The sequence below is a fragment of the Bufo gargarizans genome, chromosome 7 (assembly GCF_014858855.1).
Source record: "Bufo gargarizans isolate SCDJY-AF-19 chromosome 7, ASM1485885v1, whole genome shotgun sequence".
Classification (NCBI taxonomy): Eukaryota; Metazoa; Chordata; class Amphibia; order Anura; family Bufonidae; genus Bufo; species Bufo gargarizans.
This window is the reverse complement of record NC_058086.1, coordinates 129,449,362-129,473,396: the sequence shown is the minus strand read 5'-3', so window position 1 is coordinate 129,473,396 and position 24,035 is coordinate 129,449,362. Positions and strand designations below refer to the sequence as shown.

Sequence of the window (24,035 nt, the reverse complement as noted above, 5' to 3'; positions counted from 1 at the left end):
CAAACCCTCATCTCCACCTGTCGTTTCTATTTTAAGAACATCTCTTGTATTTTGCCTCCCTCACCCCTGAGTCAACTAAAATACTAGTGCAATCTGTCATCATCTCCAGCCTGGACTACTGCAACATCCTCCTGTGTGGCCTCCCATCAAGCACTCTCGCTCCCCTCCAATCTATTCTGAACTCTGCTGCCAGGTTAATCCACTTTCCCCTTGTTTCTTCTCTGCCAACCTCTTCACTGGCTCCCCATTACCCAGCAAATTCCGTTTAAAATACTAACAACTAGGTACATATAAGGTTGTCCACTCCTTACATCTCTGACCTGCTTTCTCGATACATCCCCACACGTAATCTCAGATCCTCACAGGACCACCTCCTCAGTTCTCCTCTCATCTGTTCCTCACACAATCGACTCCAAGATTTCTCGCGTGCCTCTCCCCTACTCTGGAACTCACTACCTCAGCACATCAGGCTCTCCCCCAACATCCAAAGCTTCAAGAGAAACCTGAAAACTCACCTTTTCAGGAAAGCCTACCATCTGCAATGAGCATGTTGCCACCACACAGCCACAAGAACAGCCTATACCCTCACCTACGGTGTTCTCCCCTTCCCTTATAGATTGTAAGCTCTTGCGGGCAGTGTCCACAACCCCTCTGTACCAGTCTGTTAATAGTTTCTTGTTTACTGTGTTTTTTTTTTTTTCTTCTGTGTAAAGCACCATGGAATTAATGGCGGTATAAAATAAATTAAAAAAATAAAAATATATGTGTGTGTGTGTGTGTATATATGTATGTAAAACGCAACCATCGATTGTATACAAATTCCTTGCTACCTGGAAAGAAATCTTGTGGGGGTCATAGGCCTGCATGGAGTTTGTATGCTCCATGTGTTTTTGCTACACACACATTGCTCTGTAACTCAAAAACTCATCGTTCAATTTCTACTAAACTTGGTACACATATCACTTACTATCTGGGAAAGATTACTGTGGAGGTAACATGCCAGTACACATTGAGTTTCTGTCTGTCCCATCTGTCTGTTCTTTATGCGCGACCAAACGACTTGACCGATCTTTACCAAATTTGGCACACATGTACATGTGTCTGGGAAGGTTTTAGACCGGGTCTCAGCTCTCTAGGACATACCTTTCCTGAGATATTCCCACAAAATGACCTGCATTAGCCAATACAAGCCTGCATGTCTTTCTCTTCATATCCCAACTGCCATACACACGTGTACCTTATCAGCCAATAGAAGCTCTCAGGCCCTAAGTCTCCACATACACACAGTTTTACTCCAGGTTTCTATAACAACCTAGCCATTTTTCTTCACTGCTGTAGGTCAGCTTTAGGCTAGGGCTACACGACGACATGTGTCACGCAACATTGATACTGCACCAATGTCGCACAACAATTTTTATAATGGTAGTCTATGGTGTTGCACTGCAACATGTGACATGCTGCGACACGAAGGTCGCAGAAAAATCCATCTTTGATGGATTTTTTGAGACTGTTGTGTCGCAGTATGTCACATGTCGCAGTGCGACACCATAGGCTATCATTATAAAAATTGTTGAGACAAAATGTTGCGCGACACATGTCGTTGTGTAGCCCTAGCATTAAAGGGACAGGGCACTGTGGAGGTCACTGTTAAAGAGGCGTTCACTGTGGATGTTACTGTTAAGGGGGCAGGTCGCTGTGGAAGTCACTGTTAAGGGGACAGGGAACACTATTAAAGGGGCAACTGCTGTGGAGGTCACTATTAAGGCAGCAGGGTACTGTGAGGTCACTGTTAAAGGAGTGGGCTGCTGTGGAGGTCAAAGTTAAGGGGATGGGCTGCTGTGGAGGTCCAATTTTAAAGTAGCGGGGCAGTGTTAAGGGGTGGGGGACTGTGGAGTTCACTGTTAAAGGGACGGAGTGCTGTAGAGGTCACAGTTATGGGGGATACTGTCGATATCTTTTAACACACACAAACATTAAATGAAATAGATAAAATATACCCGTGCAAAGCCGGGTCCTTCTGCTAGTAATAACAATAATAATAAATGGATGCTTTATTGTTAACCTCTTTCTGCTAATTATTGTTAAAATGACTCATTTACATTATTGGGAGTTGACATTTTGAACCAGATTTCTGACCACAGAGAAGCAATTTCTAAGAAGTAGCCCTAAATTCACTTAAACAGAGTGTATTGTGTACAGTGTATTGTAAGTTGTTCTTATTACAGACTTGCTGCAAATAGTTTCAGACACTGACATTTGGGTGTACATTTCAATGCCGCTAGTATTTTCAGCACAGTTGAACGTAAAGTCTGAATGTTGATTTCTTTTTTTTCTCAGCACAACACAGAGGAAAAAGTAGAAGCAGTTTGTGAGAAAGACGGAGAGGACACCTGCTTGGACAAAAGAAATTCATTGGTGATAAATACTGAAAAATCAAGACAAGTGGTAAGAATTTCCAGATATTTGGAAAGTGACTGATCTGTGTAAGTATTGAATATGTGCATGTTCTCTACAAATACCTAGTTTTATATCATGTGAGTATATAGGAACTGTCAGTATTGGGCCCGTGGCTGTGGCTTCACTGCAGTGTGTTAGACCGCCGTCTGCACACTGCAGCGCCATGGGTCCCAGCTCTGGCCTACCTCGTGAGTGGGGCTTGTGCCCACCAGCATACCCCCACATCCGCCCTTACTTCCAGGTCTCGTGCGCTATAGCACATGCAAGTGCACCTCTCCCTTAGTTATAGGGCAGGAGAGCACGCTTCCTGATTACTGTCCCCACCCAGAGGTGGGGTTACTGGTATTTAGGGTGGCTTCACTGACCATGAAGTGCCCAAGCGTGGTTGTTATACCTTTTAACCTCTGCTGAAGATTTCAGCTGCTCTGCCCTGCTGTGTACTGGATTTTTTTCCAATTAACCCTGACGTTCCCTGCCTGTCTATCTCCAGCCTTGACCTGTGCGTTGCCTGACCTCGATTCTGCCTGCCGTCATCTGTAAATTCGCCTGGAACTCGGACCTTGCACAACCTGACTAAGAATTTGCCTGACCTAGTATACCATATTACTCTGAACTTTGTTTTGCCTTTTTATCAAGCGACTTGTTTACCTTTTGCCAGTAAAGATCATCTTTTCCGTTACTTTGCCTCTTTTGGACACACTCCTGTAGTTAGCTGCTTTCTGGATGACTGGTGTAAACACCGGTGTCCTGACTGTGGGAGTCAGCAGTCAGCAGTATTGGGCTATATCCTAGTCCACTGACCTAGAGGATCCATATCCTCTGGTCCTGACAGTACACTTGGGCTATGGATCCCGCTGGCTCTAAACTGGGAATGTCTGAAATACTGCAGGAACCTGAACAACAGCGTTCCACCCAGAAACAAGTGTTGAATTACTTGCAGCATGTAGCTGTTCGTCTGGATTCTCTCTACGGTACTGACTCCTATAGTTCCTCCTGTCCCTGATCCGGTTGCAGCGCAGTTTCTTCTAGACCTGGTTTGTCTACTCTTTCCCATAACAGTGGCGACCAGAAAACTTCTGCCTCATCACTTTCATTCTGATCTGGAGGGAGAGGCCCTTGCCTGGGCAAATCGAATATGGGAGAGATCTGGACCCATCACCAATAATGTGGCTTGATTTATGGACTCTTTCAAAAGGGTGTTTGCAGAGCCAGGTTGAGCTGCTGCACATCCGATGGCTATTATGAACACCTTGTTATGCCCTTTGGCCTCAGTAATTCCCCTGCTGTCTTCCAGAAGTTTGTCAATGACATTTGACAATGACAGAACTCATCGTATGCATGTGTAGATGGTCTTACAACGGTTATGAAACAATAGTCTATACGCTAAATTGGAGAAGTGTGTCTTCAAAAAGTCATTCTTGTCCTTCCTGGCATACATTATCTCGGATCAGGGTCTGAAAATTGATCCAGGAAAGATGGCTGCAGTGCTCGACTGGCCCGTCCCTCCGGTCTGAAGGCAATACTAAGTTTCTTGGGTTTTGCCAACTATTGTTGACAGTTCATCCGTAATCTTTCTTCTTTGACAGCTCCAATTTCTGTTCTGACCAGAAAAGGTGCCAATACCATTAGTAATACCAATAGTCCCCTGAAGCGGAGACGGCATTCTCTTCCCTCAAGAAGGCCTTCTCTTCAGCCCTAGTCCTTAGATTTCCAGAACCCAACAAACAGTTCTTCTTAGAGGTGAACACATCCTCCATTGGAGTCACATAAAAATGCCTGAGGTTGTATGTCTCCTTGTGTTTTTTTTTTTCTGAGTTATTCTCTGCTGCCGAGAAGAACTATTGTATTGGAGACAGGGAACTTTTGACAATTAATATAGCCTTAGAGGAGTGGAGGTATATTCTGGAAGGTTCTATTCTGCCAGTCATAATTTACACCCATCACAAGAACCTGACCTACTTGCAGATGGCTCAATTCTTGTCAGGCCCGTTGGCCTTTCTTCTTTGCTTGATTTCATTTCCAGCTTCAATTCCAGCCCGCTAACAAAATACCAAGGCTCTCTCCAGGTCCTTCAAAACCACAGATACGGAAAACGAGCCCCTCATCATTGAACCAACTAAAGTAGTCCAAGTGGTTCCAGTTACCTGTCCAAGGTCTCCCCAGGTAAGATCTTTGTTCCAGAGTCTGAATGCAATGCTGTGGGGACATGTGTCCAAGATTGCTGGCCATCCAGATCAATGTGGGACCTTGAATCTCATCTTCTGACATTACTGGTGGCTTTTTATGTCAATGGATATAAGAGACTTTGTGGCTTCCTGTGCCTTTTGTGCCCAAAACAAGTCACCTAGATTGAAACCTGCAAGTCTATTATTTCCACTGCCAGTGCCTGAGGTCCCCTGGCAGCATATTTGTATTGACTTTGTGACTGATTTACCTGTGTCTAATGGTTGCACAGTCATCTGGGTTGTCGTTTTAGTCCACTTCCAGGTCTTCCATCTGCTGCCCATCTGGCTCAACTATTCATTCTTAATATTTTCCGCCTGCATGGATTTTCCGCGGTTAAGAGGCGCAGACCGCCTCTTCAATTTGCCATTGGAGACAAAGGACGGCTTTCTTCCAGAAATATCCGCCTCAGACTTCCCTCTTACAAACTCTCCGCAATTCTTGGGACCATTTCCAGTAATCAAGAAAATTAATCCTGTTGCCTACCAGCTACTTTGCGGATTCCCAACTCATTTCATGTTTCCTTAGGTTACTTTCACACTAGCGTTCGGGTGTCCGCTTGTGAGCTCTGTTTGAAGGGGCTCACAAGCGGCCCCGAACGCATCCGTCCAGCACTAATGCATTCTGAGTGGACGCGGATCCGCTCAGAATGCATCAGTCTGGCAGCGTTCGGCCTCCGCTCCGCTCAGCAGGCGGACACCTGAACGCTGCTTGCAGCGTTCGGGTGTCCGCCTGGCCGTGTGGAGGCAACCGGATCCGTCCAGACTTACAATGTAAGTCAATGGGGACGGATCAGTTTGAAGATGACACAATATGGCTCAATCTTCAAACGGATCCGTCCCCCATTGACTTTCAATGTAAAAGTCTGGACGGATCCGTTCAGGCTACTTTCACACTTAGAATTTTTTTTACAATATAATGCAGACGGATCCGCTCTGAACGCAAGTGTGAAAGTAGCCTTACTTAAACCAGCTGTCTTTAATAGGTTATGCAAAGGCACTTCACAGAACCCTCCTTCTGTCACTATGGATGATGAATTTGAAGTCAAGGACATCCTGGACAGGAGGATCATCAGCGGTAAGACCTTCTATTTGGTGGACTGGAAGGGCTACAGGCCTGAAGATAGGACTTGGGATCCTGCGGAGAATATGCATGCCTTTCTCTTATTGATGACATTTCTCTCCAAATCGGGGGTGTGGAGGAGGGGACATAAGAGGGGGTGTACTGTTAGTATTGAGCCTGTGGCGTCACTGCAGTGTGGCAGCCCGCTGTCTGCACACTGCAGCACCCATGTTTCCCAACTCTGGCCTACCTCGCGGACGGCATACCGCCACATCCACCCTCAATTGTAGGTCTCGTGCGCTATTGCACACGCGCGTGCACCTCTCCCTTAGTTATAGAAAAGGAGAGAACGCTTCCCGATCACTGTACCCGCCCAGAGGCGGGCTTAGTGGTATTTTGGGTGGCTTCACTAACCATAAAGCGCCCAAGCGTGGTTGTCATACCCGTTAACCTCTGCTGAATACTTCAGCTGCTCTGCCCTGCTGTGTACTGGACTTTTTCCAGTTAACCCTGACCTTCCCTGCCTGTCTGTCTCCAGCCTTGACCCCTGCATTGTGTGACTTCCATTCTGCCTGCCGTCATCTATAAGTTCGTCTGGACCTCTGATCTTGCACAGCATGACTGCGAGTCTGCCTGACCCAGTATACCATATTACTCTGAACTTGCCTTCTTATCAAGTGACTTTTGTCTACCTTCTGCTAGTAAAGATCATCTGTTCCATTACTCTGTCTCTGTTGGACTCTGTACACACTCCTGCAGTTAGCTGCTTTCTGGGTGACTGGTGTAAACACTGGTGTCCTGACTCTGTGAGTCAGCAGTATTGGGCTAATTCCTAGTCCACTGACCCAGATGTTCCACATCCTCTGGTCGTGACAGGAACATAGAAAATATACAAAAAATCTAAGCTTTCATCCCTGAAAGAGATATCCCAGGACTTTAATATTGATTACCTTTCCTTAAGATGTCATGTACTGAATTTATCTGAAACGCATAAGCACTGCAGTCAGCCACCATGTCCTCTACACAGTGTATATAGTTGTGTAATCCATCAGATATGAAAATATTCTGTTAAAATCAGTCCTTTATTCGTTGTATTTAAAAGACCAGGCTCGCAGGAAGTGCGATATGCACTTAGGCCAAAGAGATGGCCCTTGCTTTGGTCTAAGCACGTCGCACCGCCTGCGAGCCTGGACTTTTAATGCAACAAAAAAAGGAATCATTTTAAGTTTGTTGGATTGCATCAGTCTTGATGCTGAGCACCACAGTCTTTTTTTTTCGAAATTCCTGGAGTCCTCCATGGATGCTGGATCACAGACTATAAGGTAGTGCCAACTTTTTTTCCCTGGAAATTTGTGTAGCTGTTTAGTTCTGGGGACTGGTTCTAGCACTGCAACCTGTGAAAGCAGCTAAGTGGCAGGAGTTAGACCCCCACCTATCGTAAAGATAGGTCATTAAGCCTAGGAAACCCCCTTTAAAGGGGTTCTCCAGGTTCAGAGCTGAACTGTATATGAGTGGAGCATCAGAGCATTTTCTTGGGCAGCCTATAGGGCAGCGCTATAGACCATCCATTTGTGCTGGTAACTTCACTGGGCTCACTGCTAGGTGGAAGTCTCCGCCTAGAATAGTCATGTAAAGCCCGGTACGTCACCAATAGACCTTGCACTACACAATGCAGTGCAAGACAAGTGAAAGCATCAGGGCAAGATAATGCTACGATGCTCCACTCACATATATAAAGAAAAAGGAATAGCTTATATCTGGGCTCAGCCCTGAACCCGGAGAACCCCTTTAAGAATGTGTGTGTGTGTGTGTATATATTGTAGGGATTTGCTCTGGTAGGCAGGGTAAGCAGACGCAATACAGAGGCAAGACCACGGTTGAAAAAACTAAAGTCCAGTGTTCATTCACACAGAAAAGGAAGAAAAGAAAAACAACACTTTACAGGGTCCTGGTGTTAATTCACACAGCTAGAGTTCCCAAAATAACATAAATCACCTGGCAGACCACAGCAGGCTTTATGGCGCTTGACTCCCAGCAGGCGGCTCTCATGCAGCTCTCAGCCTTGCAGTATGGCGGATCTCCTCAGCTCCCCAACACAGTGCTTCCTATAGCTCCACTATCACTTGGAGGATCATACCACACCCAGCTGAGCTGCTGGCTGGGTTTTTAAACCCCAGCCCAAAACCTGGCCTGGACGTGGGGAGCAGCCACCCACCCTGCTCTTTGGCTGCTCCCAATATGAACCGGCCCAGATTGGCTTTACAGCCACACTAAGTAAAAAAGTGTCAGCGAGCCCTAGCTGCCGCTGACACACAAAATTACCGGTTCTTATCTCACCGAGGCCAGGAACCTCGGTGACACCTACCTTCCGTCAATGACGGACCCTTGCGCCTTCCTACAATATACATATAGTTGTAAGCAATGGCACCGGCTGCAGAGTTGACCCAAGATTCATATTCTGAATGGGAATTGTGTGTTTGAAATTTACATCCACTTTCCCTGTGTGTATTTGATTTGCCAGGAAATTCAGTCATTCCACATTCCAAAAGTAAACTGCTGGATTATTTGACTCCTAATGGCATTGATTGATAGGTCTTCTCAGTTCCTTTTTTTTTCTTTCAGACTGTGGAAAACAAAAATAACTTAAAATCACCAGAGAGCAACAGTAACCCAGTTTTCAGACGCTACCTGCGCAAGATGCTAAACGAGGCTGAACGTTTTGGGCTTGTAAGTAGTAAAAGGAAGGCTCTTTTTTGTGTTGATATTTCCACCAGTCTGCTACCTCTTTATGCTCAGTGATGAGGTTTCTCCCCAGTGCAACTAGTGGCAGCAGTATAGGACACATGGGGGTTCTCTAGGCTTTTCAAGAACCTGATGCTTTCTTTAGCCCTGTGGAGGAAAGACAGATGGTTAATACTTACCCGTCCCTCGCTCTGATGATGCTGTAGTCTCTCCACACTCCCTTGGCCTGCGGGTTCTTCTGCTCAGGTCTCGACCAAAAGTGCTTCCTTGTTATCCAGTTCAGCTGCATAATAGTAAATTTATCTCAATGCGAAGAGAATGGAACACATCTGGTCAAGACCCTAGTGGAAGAACCTGCAGCTCATGTGAAGGCATCGGCGGCGTGAGGGATGGATAACTATTAACCAAACTGTCTTTCTTCCACAGGGATGAAGAAAGCATATGCTCTTGAAAAGCCCAGAGCGAACCCCCTTAATTCCTTCACCACCAAGTGTAAGATGTAACATTTTGGATGGCATAGCATCCTTCTTCAGACTATCAAGTATAAATACACATATACAAATTTTATTTCACATATAAGTATATATCAGTAGTCTAATGTAACTACAGTAGAATGCTAAACCTTGGCGTGTGTGTGTGTGTGTGTGTGTATTTCAAAATAGGTGAGCGCTGAAAACGTCTCACTTGCAGGTGTTCCCAAAAGTCTCAGGACTTTGAGGCAATATCGCTGTTCATCATTCAGTGAATGACCAAAACTAGAGAAGATGTCACCTGAGAGTCCCTGAATTTCATTTATTTCATTTGCCTAGGACTTTAGTCTCCAGTGTGGTGATACTCTGCAGACACTGATACCTGACCACTATTGGCAGCGAACATTTGTCCTGACTAGAAGAACAATTGTATTCCTGCCCCTGCCTGTGTGATTCGGTGTCTGTGTTCCACTGTGATTTTCATTATTGTGTTAATGGTGTGACCAAACATAGGGGAAAAAAATGTGTTGTTCAACACTTTTATCCATCCCCAAAACTTAACTCCTGGATTTGCCCAGTCCTTGAAGTCAGACCCCAATTCTGTTGCACTGCTTAATTTTCTTCTCTAAAGCATGCTATCCTCTACAGTGTTTAATTGCTCACTCGACTTGTATGTTTAGCAGATGAATACGTTTCACTAATTAATGCCATGGCAAAACTGAGACGGCATCTTACCCTGGACCTAGTCATTAACAGTATTTTTGCTGAATATCTCTTATTCTTCAGCCAGAAGACTCCAGTTCCGAAGTCTGTTATAATGCTGAGATGGTCCTTACAAAACAGATGGTTGTTGAGATTCAGAAATTCATTGATGATGAAGACTGGAATGTGGGAGCTCTTGAAGATGCCTTGACCAGGACATTAGTGCAATTCAGATTTCAGAACGTGAAAGAATGGTGGACGGGCATGTTTGAGGACTATCTTGGAATCGATATTGGCACCACTTTTAAGGTAACAGCTTTGGAATTCTGTGTCTGAATAAAATGCAGGAGATTATGTATTATTAGCAGCATACACATATAAGGCTACTTTCACACTGGCTTTCCGTTTGTGAGATCCGTTCAGGGCTCTCACAAGCGGTCCAAGATGGATCAGTTTTGCCCTAATGCATTCTGAATGGAAAAGGATCCGCTCAGAATGCATCAGTTTGCCTCCGATCAGTCTCCATTCCGCTCCGGAGGCGGACACAAAAACGCTGCTTGCAGCATTTTGGTGTCAGTCTGATAAAACTGAGCCAAACGGATCCGTCCTCTCACACAATGTAAGTCAATAGGGACGGATCCGTTTTCTCTGACTCAATCTGGCACAATAGAAAACGGATCCGTCTCCCATTGACTTTTAATGGAGTTCATGATGGATCCGTCATGGCTATGTTACAGATAATACAAACGTATCCGTTCAAGACTGATGCATGCGGTTGTATTATTGTAACGGATCTGTTTTTGTAGATCCATGACGGATCCGCCCAAAACACGAGTGTGAAAGTAACCTAAATTGTGGCAATAAATAAAGGACAATATCTAAATTGAGGTTGTCATGGACTGTTTTGCAGCCCCATTGAAGAAACTGCAGCTCAGATGCAGACCCAAACAACATTTGTGTGCATGAGGCCTTATCCTACAGAGTTTATTTGATTTTGGCAAGGTTTAATATATGTGTTGCTATGAGATGATGTACTGTATCATTTTGTAATCCTACCACTGAGATTAATTTTCTGCAGATTGTGCTGTGTATTACGTGCATAGTATCAGTCGTGGCGACAGAGCTGTGGACACGTATCGGATGGTTCACACAGATAAAGAGACTCTGTATACTAAGCTTTATTGTGAGCGTGGGCTGGAACTGGATGTACTTATACAAGGTAAGCTCTAAAAAGGTAGGGACTTGTTTACAGCATATGTGCGACACTAAAAATCATGTAACCATTTTACTGTCAAGGACCTATGTCATGCATCATGACTATAGGGGTACGACTACACAGAGCTGCCACTCTGTGGTTGAGTACTGCGTTGAGTACTTGTCACGACCCTTGGTCGTGACTCCTTGGGAGCCGCATGCGGTTGCCCGCGGCTTGGTGTTGTCAACCGCAGCTGGGGGCACTTGGTTGTTTGCCTCAGGTGCGGTTGCCGCGGACAATTGGCATGCGTGCGGTTGCCCTTGGCAACGTGTTTTTGTGTGCACTCCCTTTGTCCGTTGGTTGTGCACGAGGTGGAGTTTGTGTGTATGCACGTTTGTATGTCTGTGTGCACTTTGTGTTGTGTGGTGTGCACTGACATCCGTTCCTTCACTGTGGCTGTCTGTGGCTATGTTTGGTTGATTGGGTACATGTGGTGGCAGTGTCCCGGCCTTTGGGCTGACTCCCAGGACACGGTTGCCACCCATGTTATTGCCTGCGGCAACTGCCACAGTGTGTTTGTTGAGTTTGACACTTCCCCTTTAAGTTGGTGTTTTCCCTTCTGTGGTGTTGGAAGGGTTAATTCCCTTCCCAGTGTGTCTGTGAGTCACTGGGCGTGTTTGACCGTTGGGTGGGGCCACTTGGCCTATAAAGCCTCAGTTCCTGGCTTGGTTCAGTAGGTTGCTTTCAGCCATGCTGAAAAGTGTGGCATGCATTTGTATTTAGCCCCCCTGTACTCTGATGCCCCTAAATAAAATTCAGTGTGACCAATTGCCTTCAGAAGTCAACTTATCAGTAAATGGAGTCTACCTGTGTGTAATGTTTTCTCAGTATAACTATAGCTGTTATGTGAAGTTCTAGAGAACATTAGTGATCAAACAGCATCATGAAAACCAAGGAACATGCCAGACAGGTCTGGAATAAAGTTGTAAAGCAGGGTTAGATTATAGAAAAATATCTCAAGCTCTGAACATCTCATAGAGCACTGTTTAATCCAGCATCTGAAAATAGAAGTAGTATGGCACAACTACCAACCCACCAAGACATGGCCATCCTCCTGAACTGACAGCCCAAGCAAGGAGATCACTAAGGCCTCTTTCACACTTGCGTTGTCCGGATCCGGCGTGTACTCCACTTGCCGGAATTACACACCGGATCCGGAAAAACGCAAGTGTACTGAAAGCATTTGAAGACGGATCCGTCTTCAAAATGCTTTCAGTGTTACTATGGCACCCAGGACGCTATTGCCGGTTGCCTGGTTGCCATAGTAGGAGCGGGGAGCGGGGGAGCGGTATACTTACAGTCCGCGTGGCTCCCGGGGCGCTCCAGAATTACATCAGAGCGCCCCATGCGCATGGATGACGTGCCATGCAATCACGTGAACCATGCGCTTTGGGCGCCCTGACGTCACTCTGGAGCGCCCCGGGAGCCGCACGGACGGTAAGTATGCTGCTCCCCCGCTACACTTTACCATGGCTGCCATGGCTGCCTTTAGCGTCCCGGCAGCCATGGTAACCATTGAGAAAAAGCTAAACGTCGGATCCGGCAATGCACCGAAACGAGGTTTAGCTTAAGGCCGGATCCGGATCAATGCCTTTCAATAGGCATTCATTCCGGATCCGGCCTTGCGGCAAGTCTTGAGGATTTTTGGCCGGAGCAAAAAGCGCAGCATGCTGCAGTATTTTCTCCGGCCAAAAAACTTTCCGTTCCGGAACTGAAGACATCCTGATGCATCCTGAACGGAATTCACTCCATTCAGAATGCATTAGGATAAAACTGATCAGGATTCTTCCGGCATAGAGCCCCGACGACGGAACTCTATGCCGGAAGAAAAGAACGCAAGTGTGAAAGAGCCCTAAGTAGAGAAGCAGCCAAGAGGCCCATGGTCACTCTGGAGGAGCTCCTGAGATCCACAGCTCAGGAGGGAGAATCCGTTCACAGGACAACTATTAGTTGTGTACTCCACAAATCTGGCTTTTATGGAAGAGTGGCAAGAAGAAAGTCAATTTTGTAAGCAAGCCATAAGAAGTCCTGTTTGCAGTTTGCCTCAAGCCATGTACGGAACACAGCAAACATGCGGAAGAAGGTGCTCTAGTCATGTGAGACCAAACACTGTGTGTGGTGGATAACTAACACAGCACATCATGAACACACCATCCCCACTGTGACACATTGTGGTGCAGCACCATGCTGTGTGGATGCTTTTCTTCAGCAGGGACAGAGAAGTTGGTCAGAGTTGATGGGAAAATGAATGGAGCTAAATACAGGGCAATCTTGGAGGAAAACCAGTTAGAGACTGCAAAAGACTTGAGACTGGGACAGAGGTTCACCTTCCAGCAGGACAACGACCCTAAACATACAGGTGCTTCTCAAAAAATTAGCATATTGTGATAAACTTCATTATTTTCTGTAATGTACTGATAAACATTAGACTTTCATATATTTTAGATTCATTACACACCAACTGAAGTAGTTCAAGCCTTTTATTGTTTTAATATTGATGATTTTGGCATACAGCTCATGAAAACCCAAATTTCCTATCTAAAAAAATTAGCATATTTCATCCGACCAATAAAAGAAAAGTGTTTTTTTAATACAAAAAAAAGTCAACCTTCAAATAATTATGTTCAGTTATGCACTCAATACTTGGTCAGGAATCCTTTTGCAGAAATGACTGCTTCAATGCGGCGTGGCATGGAGGCAATCAGCCTGTGGCACTGCTGAGGTGTTATGGAGGCCCAGGATGCTTCGATAGCGGCCTTAAGCTCATCCAGAGTGTTGGGTCTTGCGTCTCTCAACTTTCTCTTCCCAATATCCCACAGATTCTCTATGGGGTTCAGGTCAGGAGAGTTGGCAGGCCAATTGAGCACAGTAATACCATGGTCAGTAAACCATTTACCAGTGGTTTTGGCACTGTGAGCAGGTGCCAGGTCGTGCTGAAAAATGAAATCTTCATCTCCATAAAGCTTTTCAGCAGATGGAAGCATGAAGTGCTCCAAAATCTCCTGATAGCGGCTGCATTGACCCTGCCCTTGATAAAACACAGTGGACCAACACCAGCAGCTGACATGGCACCCCAGACCATCACTGACTGTGGGTACTTGACACTGGACTTCAGGCATTTTGGCATTTCCCTCTCCCCAGTCTTCCTCCAGACTCTGGCACCTTGATTTCCGAATGACATGCAACAGTCCAATGCTGCTTCTCTGTAGCCCAGGTCAGGCGCTTCTGTCGCTGTTTCTGGTTCAAAAGTGGCTTGACCTGGGGAATGCGCCACCTGTAGCCCATTTCCTGCACACGCCTGCACACGGTGGCTCTGGATGTTTCTACTCCAGACTCAGTCCACTGCTTCCGCAGGTCCCCCAAGGTCTGGAATCGGTCCTTCTCCACAATCTTCCTCAGGGTCCGGTCACCTCTTCTCGTTGTGCAGCGTTTTCTGCCACACTTTTTCCTTCCCACAGACTTCCCACTGAGGTGCCTTGATACAGCACTCTGGGAACAGCCTATTCGTTCAGAAATTTCTTTCTGTGTCTTACCCTCTTGCTTGAGGGGGTCAATGATGGCCTTCTGGACAGCAGTCAGGTCGGCAGTCTTACCCATGATTGCGGTTTTGAGTAATGAACCAGGCTGGGAGTTTTTAAAAGCCTCAGGAATCTTTTGCAGGTGTTTAGAGTTAATTAGTTGATTCAGATGATTAGGTTAATAGCTCGTTTAGAGAACCTTTTCATGATATGCTAATTTTTTTAGATAGGAATTTGGGGTTTTCATGAGCTGTATGCCAAAATCATCAATATTAAAACAATAAAAGGCTTAAAACTACTTCAGTTGGTGTGTAATGAATCTAAAATATATGAAAGTCTAATGTTTATCATTACATTACAGAAAATAATGAACTTTATCACAATATGCTAATTTTTTTAGAAGGACCTGTACAGCCAGAGCTACAATGGAATGGTTTAGATCAAAGCTTATTCATGTGTTTGAATGGCCCAATCAACGTCCAGATCTAAGTCCCATTGAGAATTTGTGGCAAGACTTGAAAATTGATGTTCAGAGACGCTCTCCATCCAATCTTACTGAGTTTTAGCTATTTTGCAAAGAAGAATTGGCAGACATTTCAGCCTCCTAGATGTGCAAAACTGGTAGAGACATACCCAAAATAACTTGTAGCTGTAATTACAGTGATAGGTGCTCATAAAAAGTATTGACTCAGAGGGGCTGAATACAAATGCACGCCGCACTTTCTATATTTTTATTTGGCTCCATTCACACGTTCGCAATTCTGTTCCGCATTTTGCGAAACGGAATTGCCGACCTATTCATTTCTATGGGGCCACACGATGTGCTGTACGGATCCGGAAATGCAAATCTGCACTTCCGGGTCCGCAATTCTGTTCCCGCAAAAAATAGAACATGTCCTATTCTTGTCCGCAATTGCGGACAACATTAGGTATTTTCTATTATAGTGCCGGCAATGTGCGGTCCGCAAAATGCGGAACGAACATTGCCGGTGTCCGTGTTTTGTGGATCCGTAAAACACATATGGATGTGTGAATGGACCCTTTGTCAAAAGTATTGAAAACCATGTATAATTTTCTTTTCACTTCACACATAGTTGCCACTTTGTGTTGGTCTATCACAGGAATTAGCAACCTTCGGCAGATGTTGGCTGTACTCAGAACACCCATAGAATTGAATGAAGCATGCTCGGGGTTGTAGTTTCACAACAGTTGGAGTGCCGAAGGTTGCTGACCCCTGGTCTATCACATAAAATAAAATACAGTTATGTTTGTGGATGTGACGTGAAAAAATGTGGAAAAGTTCAGAGGGTTGGAATATTTTTTTTAAGGCACTGTATACATTATGATAGAAACATAGAATGTGTCGGCAGATAAGAACCATTTGGCCCATCTAGTCTGACCAATATACTGAATACTATGAATAGCCCCTGGCCCTATCTTATATGAAGGATGGCCTTATGCCTATCCCATGCATGCTTAAACTCTTCCACTGTATTTGCAGCTACCACTTCTGCAGGAAGGCTATCCCATGCATCCATTACTCTCTTAGTAAAGTAATACTTCCTGATATTACTTTTAAACCTTTGCCCCTCTAATTTAAAACGACGTCCTCTTGTAGCAGTTTTTCTTCTTTTAAATATTCTCTCCTCTTTTACCTTGTTGATTCCCTTTATGTATTTAAAAGTTTCTATCATATCCCCTCTGTCTCGTCTTTCTTCCAAGCTATACGTTAAGGTCCCTTAATCTTTCCTGGTAAGTTTTCTCCTGCAATCCATGTACTAGTTTAGTAGCTCTTCAATATCCTTCTGGAGATATGGTCTCCAGTACTGAGCACAATACTCCAAATGAGGTCTCAGTAGTGCTCTGTAGAGCGGCATGAGCACCTCCCTCTTTCTACTGGTAATGCCTCTCCCTATACACCCAAGCATTATGCTAGCATTTCCTGCTGCTCTATGACATTGTCTGCCTACCTTTAAGTCTTCTGAAATAATGACCCCTAAATCCCTTTTCTCAGATACTGAGGTTAGGACTGTATCACTGATTGTATATTCTGCTCTTGGGTTTTTACGTCCCAGGTGCATTATCTTGCACTTATCAACATTAAATTTTAGTTGCCAGATTCTTGACCATTCCTCTAGTTTTCCTAAATCCTTTTCCATTTGGTGTATCCCTCCAGGAACATCAACCCTGTTACAAATCTTTGTGTCATCAGCAAAAGACATGCCTTACTATCGAGGCCTTCTGCAATTTCGCTGATAAAGATATTAAACAATATGGGTTCCAGAAGAGATCCCTGAGGTACCCCACCGGTAACAAGACCTTGGTCTGAATATACTCCATTGACTACAACCCTCTGTTCTCTGTCCCTCAGCCACTGCCTAATCCATTCAACAATATGGGAGTCCAAGCCCAAAGACTGCAATTTATTGATGTCTTCTATGTGGGACAGTATCAAAAGCCTTACTAAAGTCTAGATAAGCGATGTCTACTGCACCTCCGCCATCTATTATTTTAGTCACCCAATCAAAAAAATCAATAAGATTCGTTTAGCATGATCACCCTGAAGTAAACCCATGCTGTTTTTCATCTTTCAGTCCATGGGATTTTAGATGTTCCAACAATCCTCTCCTTAAAGGATAACTGTCACACTTAGACCCTAATTAAAATTTTCATATATGTAGTTACTAATCACATGATATTCCAGAATCAGTTACTATTAGACTGAATTACCCCATATTTAATACGATTCAGCCCTTAGCAACCAGTCTGCATAAAACTGCAATTTCACTATTCAGTTAAGATGGCCGCCACTGCCCTCACCCTGAGGCTAATCCCGCCTGCCCTCACTAGCCAGTAACAATAGCCCCCCAAAGGTGTCAGTAACTAGAGCCCTCCCCCTAAAGGGTTAATCTCCTGCACTACAAAGGGGTCCTCTTACCACATGTTGCTTTCATTTATACACTGAGCAGACGGCAGATCTCCCTTCCCTGGTCTGCACTGATTCAACTCTGCATTGTCCCAGTCTGCTGAGTGAGGGAGCGTCTGCTAAGCGCAGGGACAGGGAGAAGTGCACACAGCCCAGGCACTGTTATCAGCTGCTGGGGAAGACCTGGCTTTAATCATTTACTTATAGAGCAACCAAGGTGATATTAATCACCACAATCCAATACTCCCCCCAAAAAATAAAATATGACAGTTATACTTTAACACCTTAAGGACCAAGCTCATTTTCACCTTAAGGACCAGGCCATTTTTTGCAAATCTGACCAGTGTCACTTTATGTGGTGATAACTTTAAAACGCTTTGACTTATCCAGGCCATTCGGAGATTTGTTTTTTCGGCACATATTTTACTTAATGACACTGGTAAAATACCAAATTTACCAAAAATTTGTAAAAAAAAAAATTGCAAATTTCCAAGTTTCAATTTCTCTACTTCTATAATACATAATAATACATCCAAACATGGTTATTACTTTACATTCCCCATATGTCTACTTCATGTTTGCATCATTTTGGGAATGATATTTTATATTTCTCGTACTTTTTTCCATTGGGGGACACAGACCATGGGTATAGCTTAGAGGTATTAGTAGGAGGGACACTATGCAAATGAAAGAGCTCCTCCTCCTCGGGCTATACCCCCCGACTCCACCAGGAGGAACTCAGTCTTTGCTTAGTGTCTGGTGAAGGAGGTTGACACTCTCTGACACTCTCTGATTCTACTCCTTTTTGTTATTTTTATTCTAGATGGGGACACAGGTCGGCATGGCGCCTTCCTGGTCCCCCGTGGAGTGCCCGCCGCCGTCTTTGGGACGTTGCCTGGCTGCCTCCATTTCCCCCCAAGAAGATAAGTGGATCCGGGCTCGACCTGTTAGCTCCGGCATCCCACCAGCTGCTGGGACGCCTGCTGCCTACCCTCCTCCAGAGCACTGTTCTCCTGGATTGGAGTCAGAAGTCTGAAGAGGCGCATCCCTGCTGGTCTGGACATCGAGGGAGCATGCTGAGCAGATAAGTATTGCCCAGTCCCTCCCCCTCCCTCTGTGTCTGTTTGTTTGTGGCTACCTGGGTGAGCTTGAAGAAGGATCCTGATGGGGCACTTTCTTCATTTTGGCACTGGAGTACTGGCATCTCTTCCCCCTTAAACTGTGGGCTTCAGCGCTTCTCTCGTCGGGCCTTGGCTGCTGCGCTCTCTCAGCGCCCGCCGGCAGGCCGCTCCTCCATGGCCTCGTTAACCCCTACTGCACCACGTGAGGGGAGTCGTGGTGTTTGTTTAAATCGCGCGCGCGCTTATTTTCGCGCATATTTTCGCGCGCTTATTTTCGCGCCATAATGACGCGTTCGGGGGGGCGGAGCCTCGGCATGCCGCTCTGACTCTCCTTACACCGGAGACTGTTTGCTCACGGCCGTGCAGCTCCTCATCACTCTACTCCGTTTTGTGCCAGGCAAGCTGGTAGCTCAGTGGTAATGCTGCTGCTGCCCCATGTCCAGGCTTTCTGAGTTCAAAGCCCCTTTCAGCCTTCAAAAATTGTTTACATTACTCTAGATGGGGACACAGGTCGGCATGGCGCCTTCCTGGTCCCCCGTGGAATGCCCGCCGCCGTCCTTGGACGCTGCCTGGCTGCCTCCATTGCCCCCCAAAGAAGACAAGTGGATCCGGGCTCGACCTGCAGCTCCGGTATCCCACCAGCTACTGGGTCTCCTGCTGCCACCCTCCACCAGAACACTGCACTCCTGGACAAGGAGTCAGAAGCCTGAAGAGGTGCATCCCTGCTGGTCCTGGAGTCGAGGGAGAAGATTTGCAGGAGCAGATAAGTATTACCTGCATCCCTGCCTTACCTCCCTCCTCCACCCCTCCTCCACGTCCCTGGGAGCCTGCGGTCCCCGCTTGGGCATCTGCCATGTCCAGCGCGGCCGCTAAATTGGTCTTAGTCGCCAAGGCAACCATGTCCTTTAATCCTGTGGCGCTAACGACTCCATCTCTCTCAGTGGTCCCCACAGTGGGTGACTGACTACGAAGAGGCAGCGTGAGCGGCAGCATCCCACCTCGGATGTCTCCGTCTCTCCACCCCACCTCGGACTGCTCTTCCCCCTCCCTAGGGAGAGTAATCCGAAGGGGAATTATCCGGCTCGGACGAGCCAGGTCCTTTTTGGACTATAGGGCATTTTCAAATCCTGTGACGCCAACCACCTCTCTAAGTGGTTTTCCACAGAAGACGCCCGACTACTAACAGGGAGCGTGAGCAGCAGCATCCCTCCTCGGATGGCTCCCCCCCCCCCTCGTCTAGAGGTGCGTTCGGGCGACTCTCCCCTCCCTTAGGGAGCGCAAGTCTGAAGGAGAATTTCCGGCTCTGATTAGGTCATGGAGCGGGACCCCTCGCCTAAGCTCTCCACCAGGGTGGCTGACTTAGTGGTGACTGTCCGAGACACCTTTATTCTCCAAGGGGATTCTCCTCCTTCCACTGGTCAGGAGTTCCCCCTTTTTCCGTCCAGGCAGTCGGAGACTACCATGTTCCCGGTCCATGAGGGATTTTTCCGTGGTCATGTCCAGGGCCTGGGGTAGTCTTAATAAGGTTCTCGACCACCCAGCGCATGAATATACTTTCCTTTCCCTGCTGACGGCGAGGAGAGGTGTCTCCTCCCCCTAAGGTGGATCCTCCGGTGGCCGGATTAGCCAATTATATGGCCCTTCCTGTCTTAGTCAGTTCCTCTTTCCAGGATGCTGTAGACAGACGCATAGACTCTCTTCCAGGTCCTTTTTTAGCTGGCAGCGCGTCCCTGTGACCTACCTTTCACTCAGCAGGGGTAGCCAGTGCTCTCTTGGTGTGGTTACAGCACCACCACCAGGAACTGGCGGTACGAGATGCGGCTACTAACACACTGGAGTTGGTTCTCCAGATGTCTCAGGCTTCTAAGATTCTTTGCGAAGCTTCTAGGGACATTGTTTCCCTCTTTGCCCGCAGGTTGGCCATCTCTGTCACTCAGCGCGAAGAGATCTGATTGAAGGTGTGGGACGCTGACGCCTCCACCAAGCGTTCCCTTGCTAATCTCCCCTTTGGGGTTTCCAGACCTTATGGGGATCAGCTGGACGAGTTCATCTCTGCATGCCTTTTGCCGTTTCTCATCTGGTAGGCCGTCGCCTGCTTCCTCCGCCGGGGGTCTCAGGTCGCCCGCAAAGAGGCCTTCCTTTACACCAGCCTTCCCGGCACTAGAGGGCCCAGTCAGCCCGCCCTGCTGCTCCTAGGCCTATCACATGTCCCGATTGCGGAATCCCACCATCGATTCCTGCGCTTCCCCATTCTGGGTCGACACTGTCAGTTTGTCGCCCTTCCTTCGGGTTGGCGACCACCCCGCGGGTCCTTGCCACGGTCCTGGACCGCTCATGGCGCTTCTTCGTACCAGGGGCATTCCTTTGCTGCCCTATCGGGACGATATCCGGATAGAGGCCCCCCTCTCTACCGCAGACCAAGGACAGCGTCCGGATCACTGTTCAGACTCTGGAACGGTTCGGCTGGCTGGTAACTTTCCCAAACTCCTGCCTCTTCCCGTCCCAGAGGCTCTCCTTCCGGAGGATGATTTTGGACACCTTGGCTGCCAAAGTATTCTGCCAGCCTTCAAGTCCTCCCAGATCCAGGGGGCAGTGTCGCATCTGCTGCGCTCCCCGTGCCTCTCCATTCGGGAATACTTGCAGGTCCTGGGTCTTATGGTAGCCTCTTTCGAGGCCTTCCATATGCCCAGTTTCACACTCGCCTGGCGCAACAGGAGATCCTTTACCTTTCAGCGGGTTCGGGCAGCTCTCCCTTGGTGGCTGTTCCCGATGAACCTGAGGTCGGGGAGTTCCTTTCTCGCATTCTCCTGGACGATCGCCACCACCGATGCCAGCATCCTGGGTTGGGGGGGCGTTTTCCAGTCTCGCACGGTTCAAGGGATTTGGTCGGCGGCAGAGTCTCGCCTTCCAATCAACTTTCTGGAACTGAGGGCGATTTTTTTCCGCTCTATCTCTCCTATTGGACCTCTCTCCTTGCGGGCCTCCCAGTGCGGGTTCAAACGGGCAATGCCGCGGCCGTGGCCTATATCGACCATCAGGGCGGGACCCGCAGCCGGATGGTGATGCAGGAGGTGAAGAGAATTCTGACGTGGGCGGAGACGCACGTTCCGGTGTTGTCAGCAGTTTACATTCCAGGAGTGGACAACTGGACAGCGGACTTTCTAAGCCACAACAAGGTGGATCCAAGCGAGTGGTCTCTGCATCCAGAAGGGTTCGAAGAAATCTGCCACAGATGGGACCGTCCGGATGTGGACTTAATGGCGTCCGGGTTCAACAACAAGATCCCAGTGGTCCTGGCTCGCGCCCGAGATCCGAAGGCGTACGGATGGATGCGCAGGTGTCTCCGTGGCAGGACTTCAGCCTCCTCTGTTTTCCTCTCCTACCAAAGGGTCTACGCCAGTTCGAGGCGGAAGGGAATCCGACCGTTCTCATCACCCCAGAGTGGCCTCGCCGCGCGTGGTTTTTCGGACGTGGCTCGGTTGCTGGCGGACGCCCCATGGCCTCTTCCCGACAGACAGGACCTACTGTCTCAGGGCCCGTTCTTCCACCGGAATTTACGGTCTCTTCATTTACCGGCGTGACTGTTGAAACCGCCATCCTGATGAAGATGGGGTTCTCGGATTCAGTGGTTAGGACCATGATCAGTCCGGGGAAGTCTTCTTCCTCCCGGATTTACTATCGTACCTGGATGGCCTTCCTGTCCTTTTGTGAGGGTTCGGGGTTCCCTCCCCTTCGGTTTTCCATCTTGATGGTACTGTCTTTTCTTCAGTCTGGGCTTGTGCAGGGACTGTCGCTTAGTTCCCTGTAAGGTCAGGTTTCGGCGCGGGCCGTCAGAGGTCCCTTGCTCTTAAGGGTCCGGTGGTGACCTTTCTTCAGGGGGTGGCGCATTCGGTTCCCCGTATGTTCCCCCTTTGTCTCCTTGGGATCTCAATTTGGTTCTGCGCGCTCTGCAGTCGGCCCCCTTCGAGCCTTTGAGGAGGGTCTCTCTGACTGTTCTCATCTGGACTTCCTTGTGACCATAGCTTCTGATACAGCTACATAGCGTAGTGATTAAAGTTCTGGGCTATTATGCAGTGGCTGTGAGTTCACATCCCATCACGAGCTTTTAAGTCAGACTGGTGTCGAAGCTGGCCGCTCTTTCCTGTCAGGAGCCTTTCTGGTTTTCCACCAGGATTAAGTTGTGCTCCGTCCAGTCCCCTTCTTTTTGCCCAGGGTGGTCTCTCCCTTCCACCTTGATGAGGATCTTGTCCTGCCTTCCTTTTGTCCTTCTCCGGCTAACCCCAAGGAACGCACTCTGCATTCCCTGGATGTTGTACGGGTCCTGAAGGTGTATCTCGCGGCTACTGCTTCCGTCCGCCGTTCTTGGCGCTCTGGATCTGCTTGGCTATTTCCGCGGCTTGACGCGCTTGTGGTGGAGTTCCCCCGGCTAGGATTGCCGCTCACTCCACTAGGGCAGTGGGGGCTTCCTGGGCAAGACGCAATCGTGCCTCTGCGTCTCAGCTGTGTACGGCGGCCACCTGGTCGTCCTTGCATACCTTTGCAAATTTTTGTCAGTTGCATTCACTGGCTTCGGCTGAATGGGCTTTGGCCGCAGGGTTTTGCAGGCTGTGGTTCCTGTTTGACCGTTGGGCGTTCCTCCTGGCGGTGCTGATATTTTTTCCCACCCCATGGACTGCTTTTGGACCTCCCATGGTCTGTGTCCCCCAATGGAAAAAAGTACGAGAAAAGGAGATTTTTGTGAAACTCACCTGTAAAATCTTTTTCTCGTCTTTTCCATTGGGGGACACAGCTCCCACCCATTATTCCTGTTGCAGGAGGGGTCTTTAGTTCAGTTTTTCTGTTTCTGGTTGGACCTTATGGCTTGGTCCGATGGTTTCCATGATTTTTTCTTGCTCCTTCTCCTACTGCTTGTGCAACGCCTGAGTTCCTCCTGGTGGAGTCGGGGGGTATAGCCCGAGGAGGAGGAGCTCTTTCATTTGCATAGTGTCCCTCCTACTAATACCTCTAAGCTATACCCATGGAGTGTCCCCCAATGGAAAAGATGAGAAAAAGATTTTACAGGTGAGTTTCACAAAAATCTCCTTTTTGGGGATGTTACAAGGCTTAGAAGTTTGGAAGCAAATCTTGAAATTGTTCTGAACTTTTCAAAAACCCAAGTTTTAGGGACCAATTTTGGACACCATGTCCCATTTGAAGCCCCCCTAATGCACCCCTAGAGTAGAAACTCCATAAAAGTGACCCCATCTAAGAAACTACACCCCTCAAGGCATTCAAAACTGATTTTACAAACGTTGTTAACCCTTTAGGTGTTCCACAAGAGTTATTGGCAAATAGAGATGAAATTTCAGAATTTCAATTTTTTGGCAAATTTTCCATTTTACTATTTTCTTCCAGTTAGAAAGCAAGGGTTAACAGCTAAACAAAACTCGTTATTTATGGCCCTGATTCTGTCGTTTACAGAAACACCCCATATGTGGTCGTATACTGCTGTACGGGCACATGGCAGGGCGCAGAAGGAAAGGAATGCCATACAGTTTCTGGAAGGCAGATTTTGCTAGA

General features: G+C 47.3%; 1 protein-coding gene across 4 annotated transcripts in view; it reads left to right on the top strand.

Moving 5' to 3' along the window:
• CLCC1 (chloride channel CLIC like 1) overlaps window positions 1–24,035 on the top strand; it is a 145,992-nt gene that overhangs the window by 32,786 nt on the left and 89,171 nt on the right. For 3 of the 4 annotated variants that reach the window (XM_044301875.1, XM_044301874.1, XM_044301873.1), the window contains exons 3-6: window positions 2,338–2,445; window positions 8,365–8,469; window positions 9,741–9,965; window positions 10,735–10,875. In XM_044301875.1, coding sequence (XP_044157810.1) covers window positions 2,338–2,445; window positions 8,365–8,469; window positions 9,741–9,965; window positions 10,735–10,875 — 579 coding nt within the window. Of the gene's footprint in view, window positions 1–2,337; window positions 2,446–2,494; window positions 4,621–5,665; window positions 5,758–8,364; window positions 8,470–9,740; window positions 9,966–10,734; window positions 10,876–24,035 lie in introns of those variants that run through there. The other variant, XM_044301876.1, reaches the window with a different exon arrangement.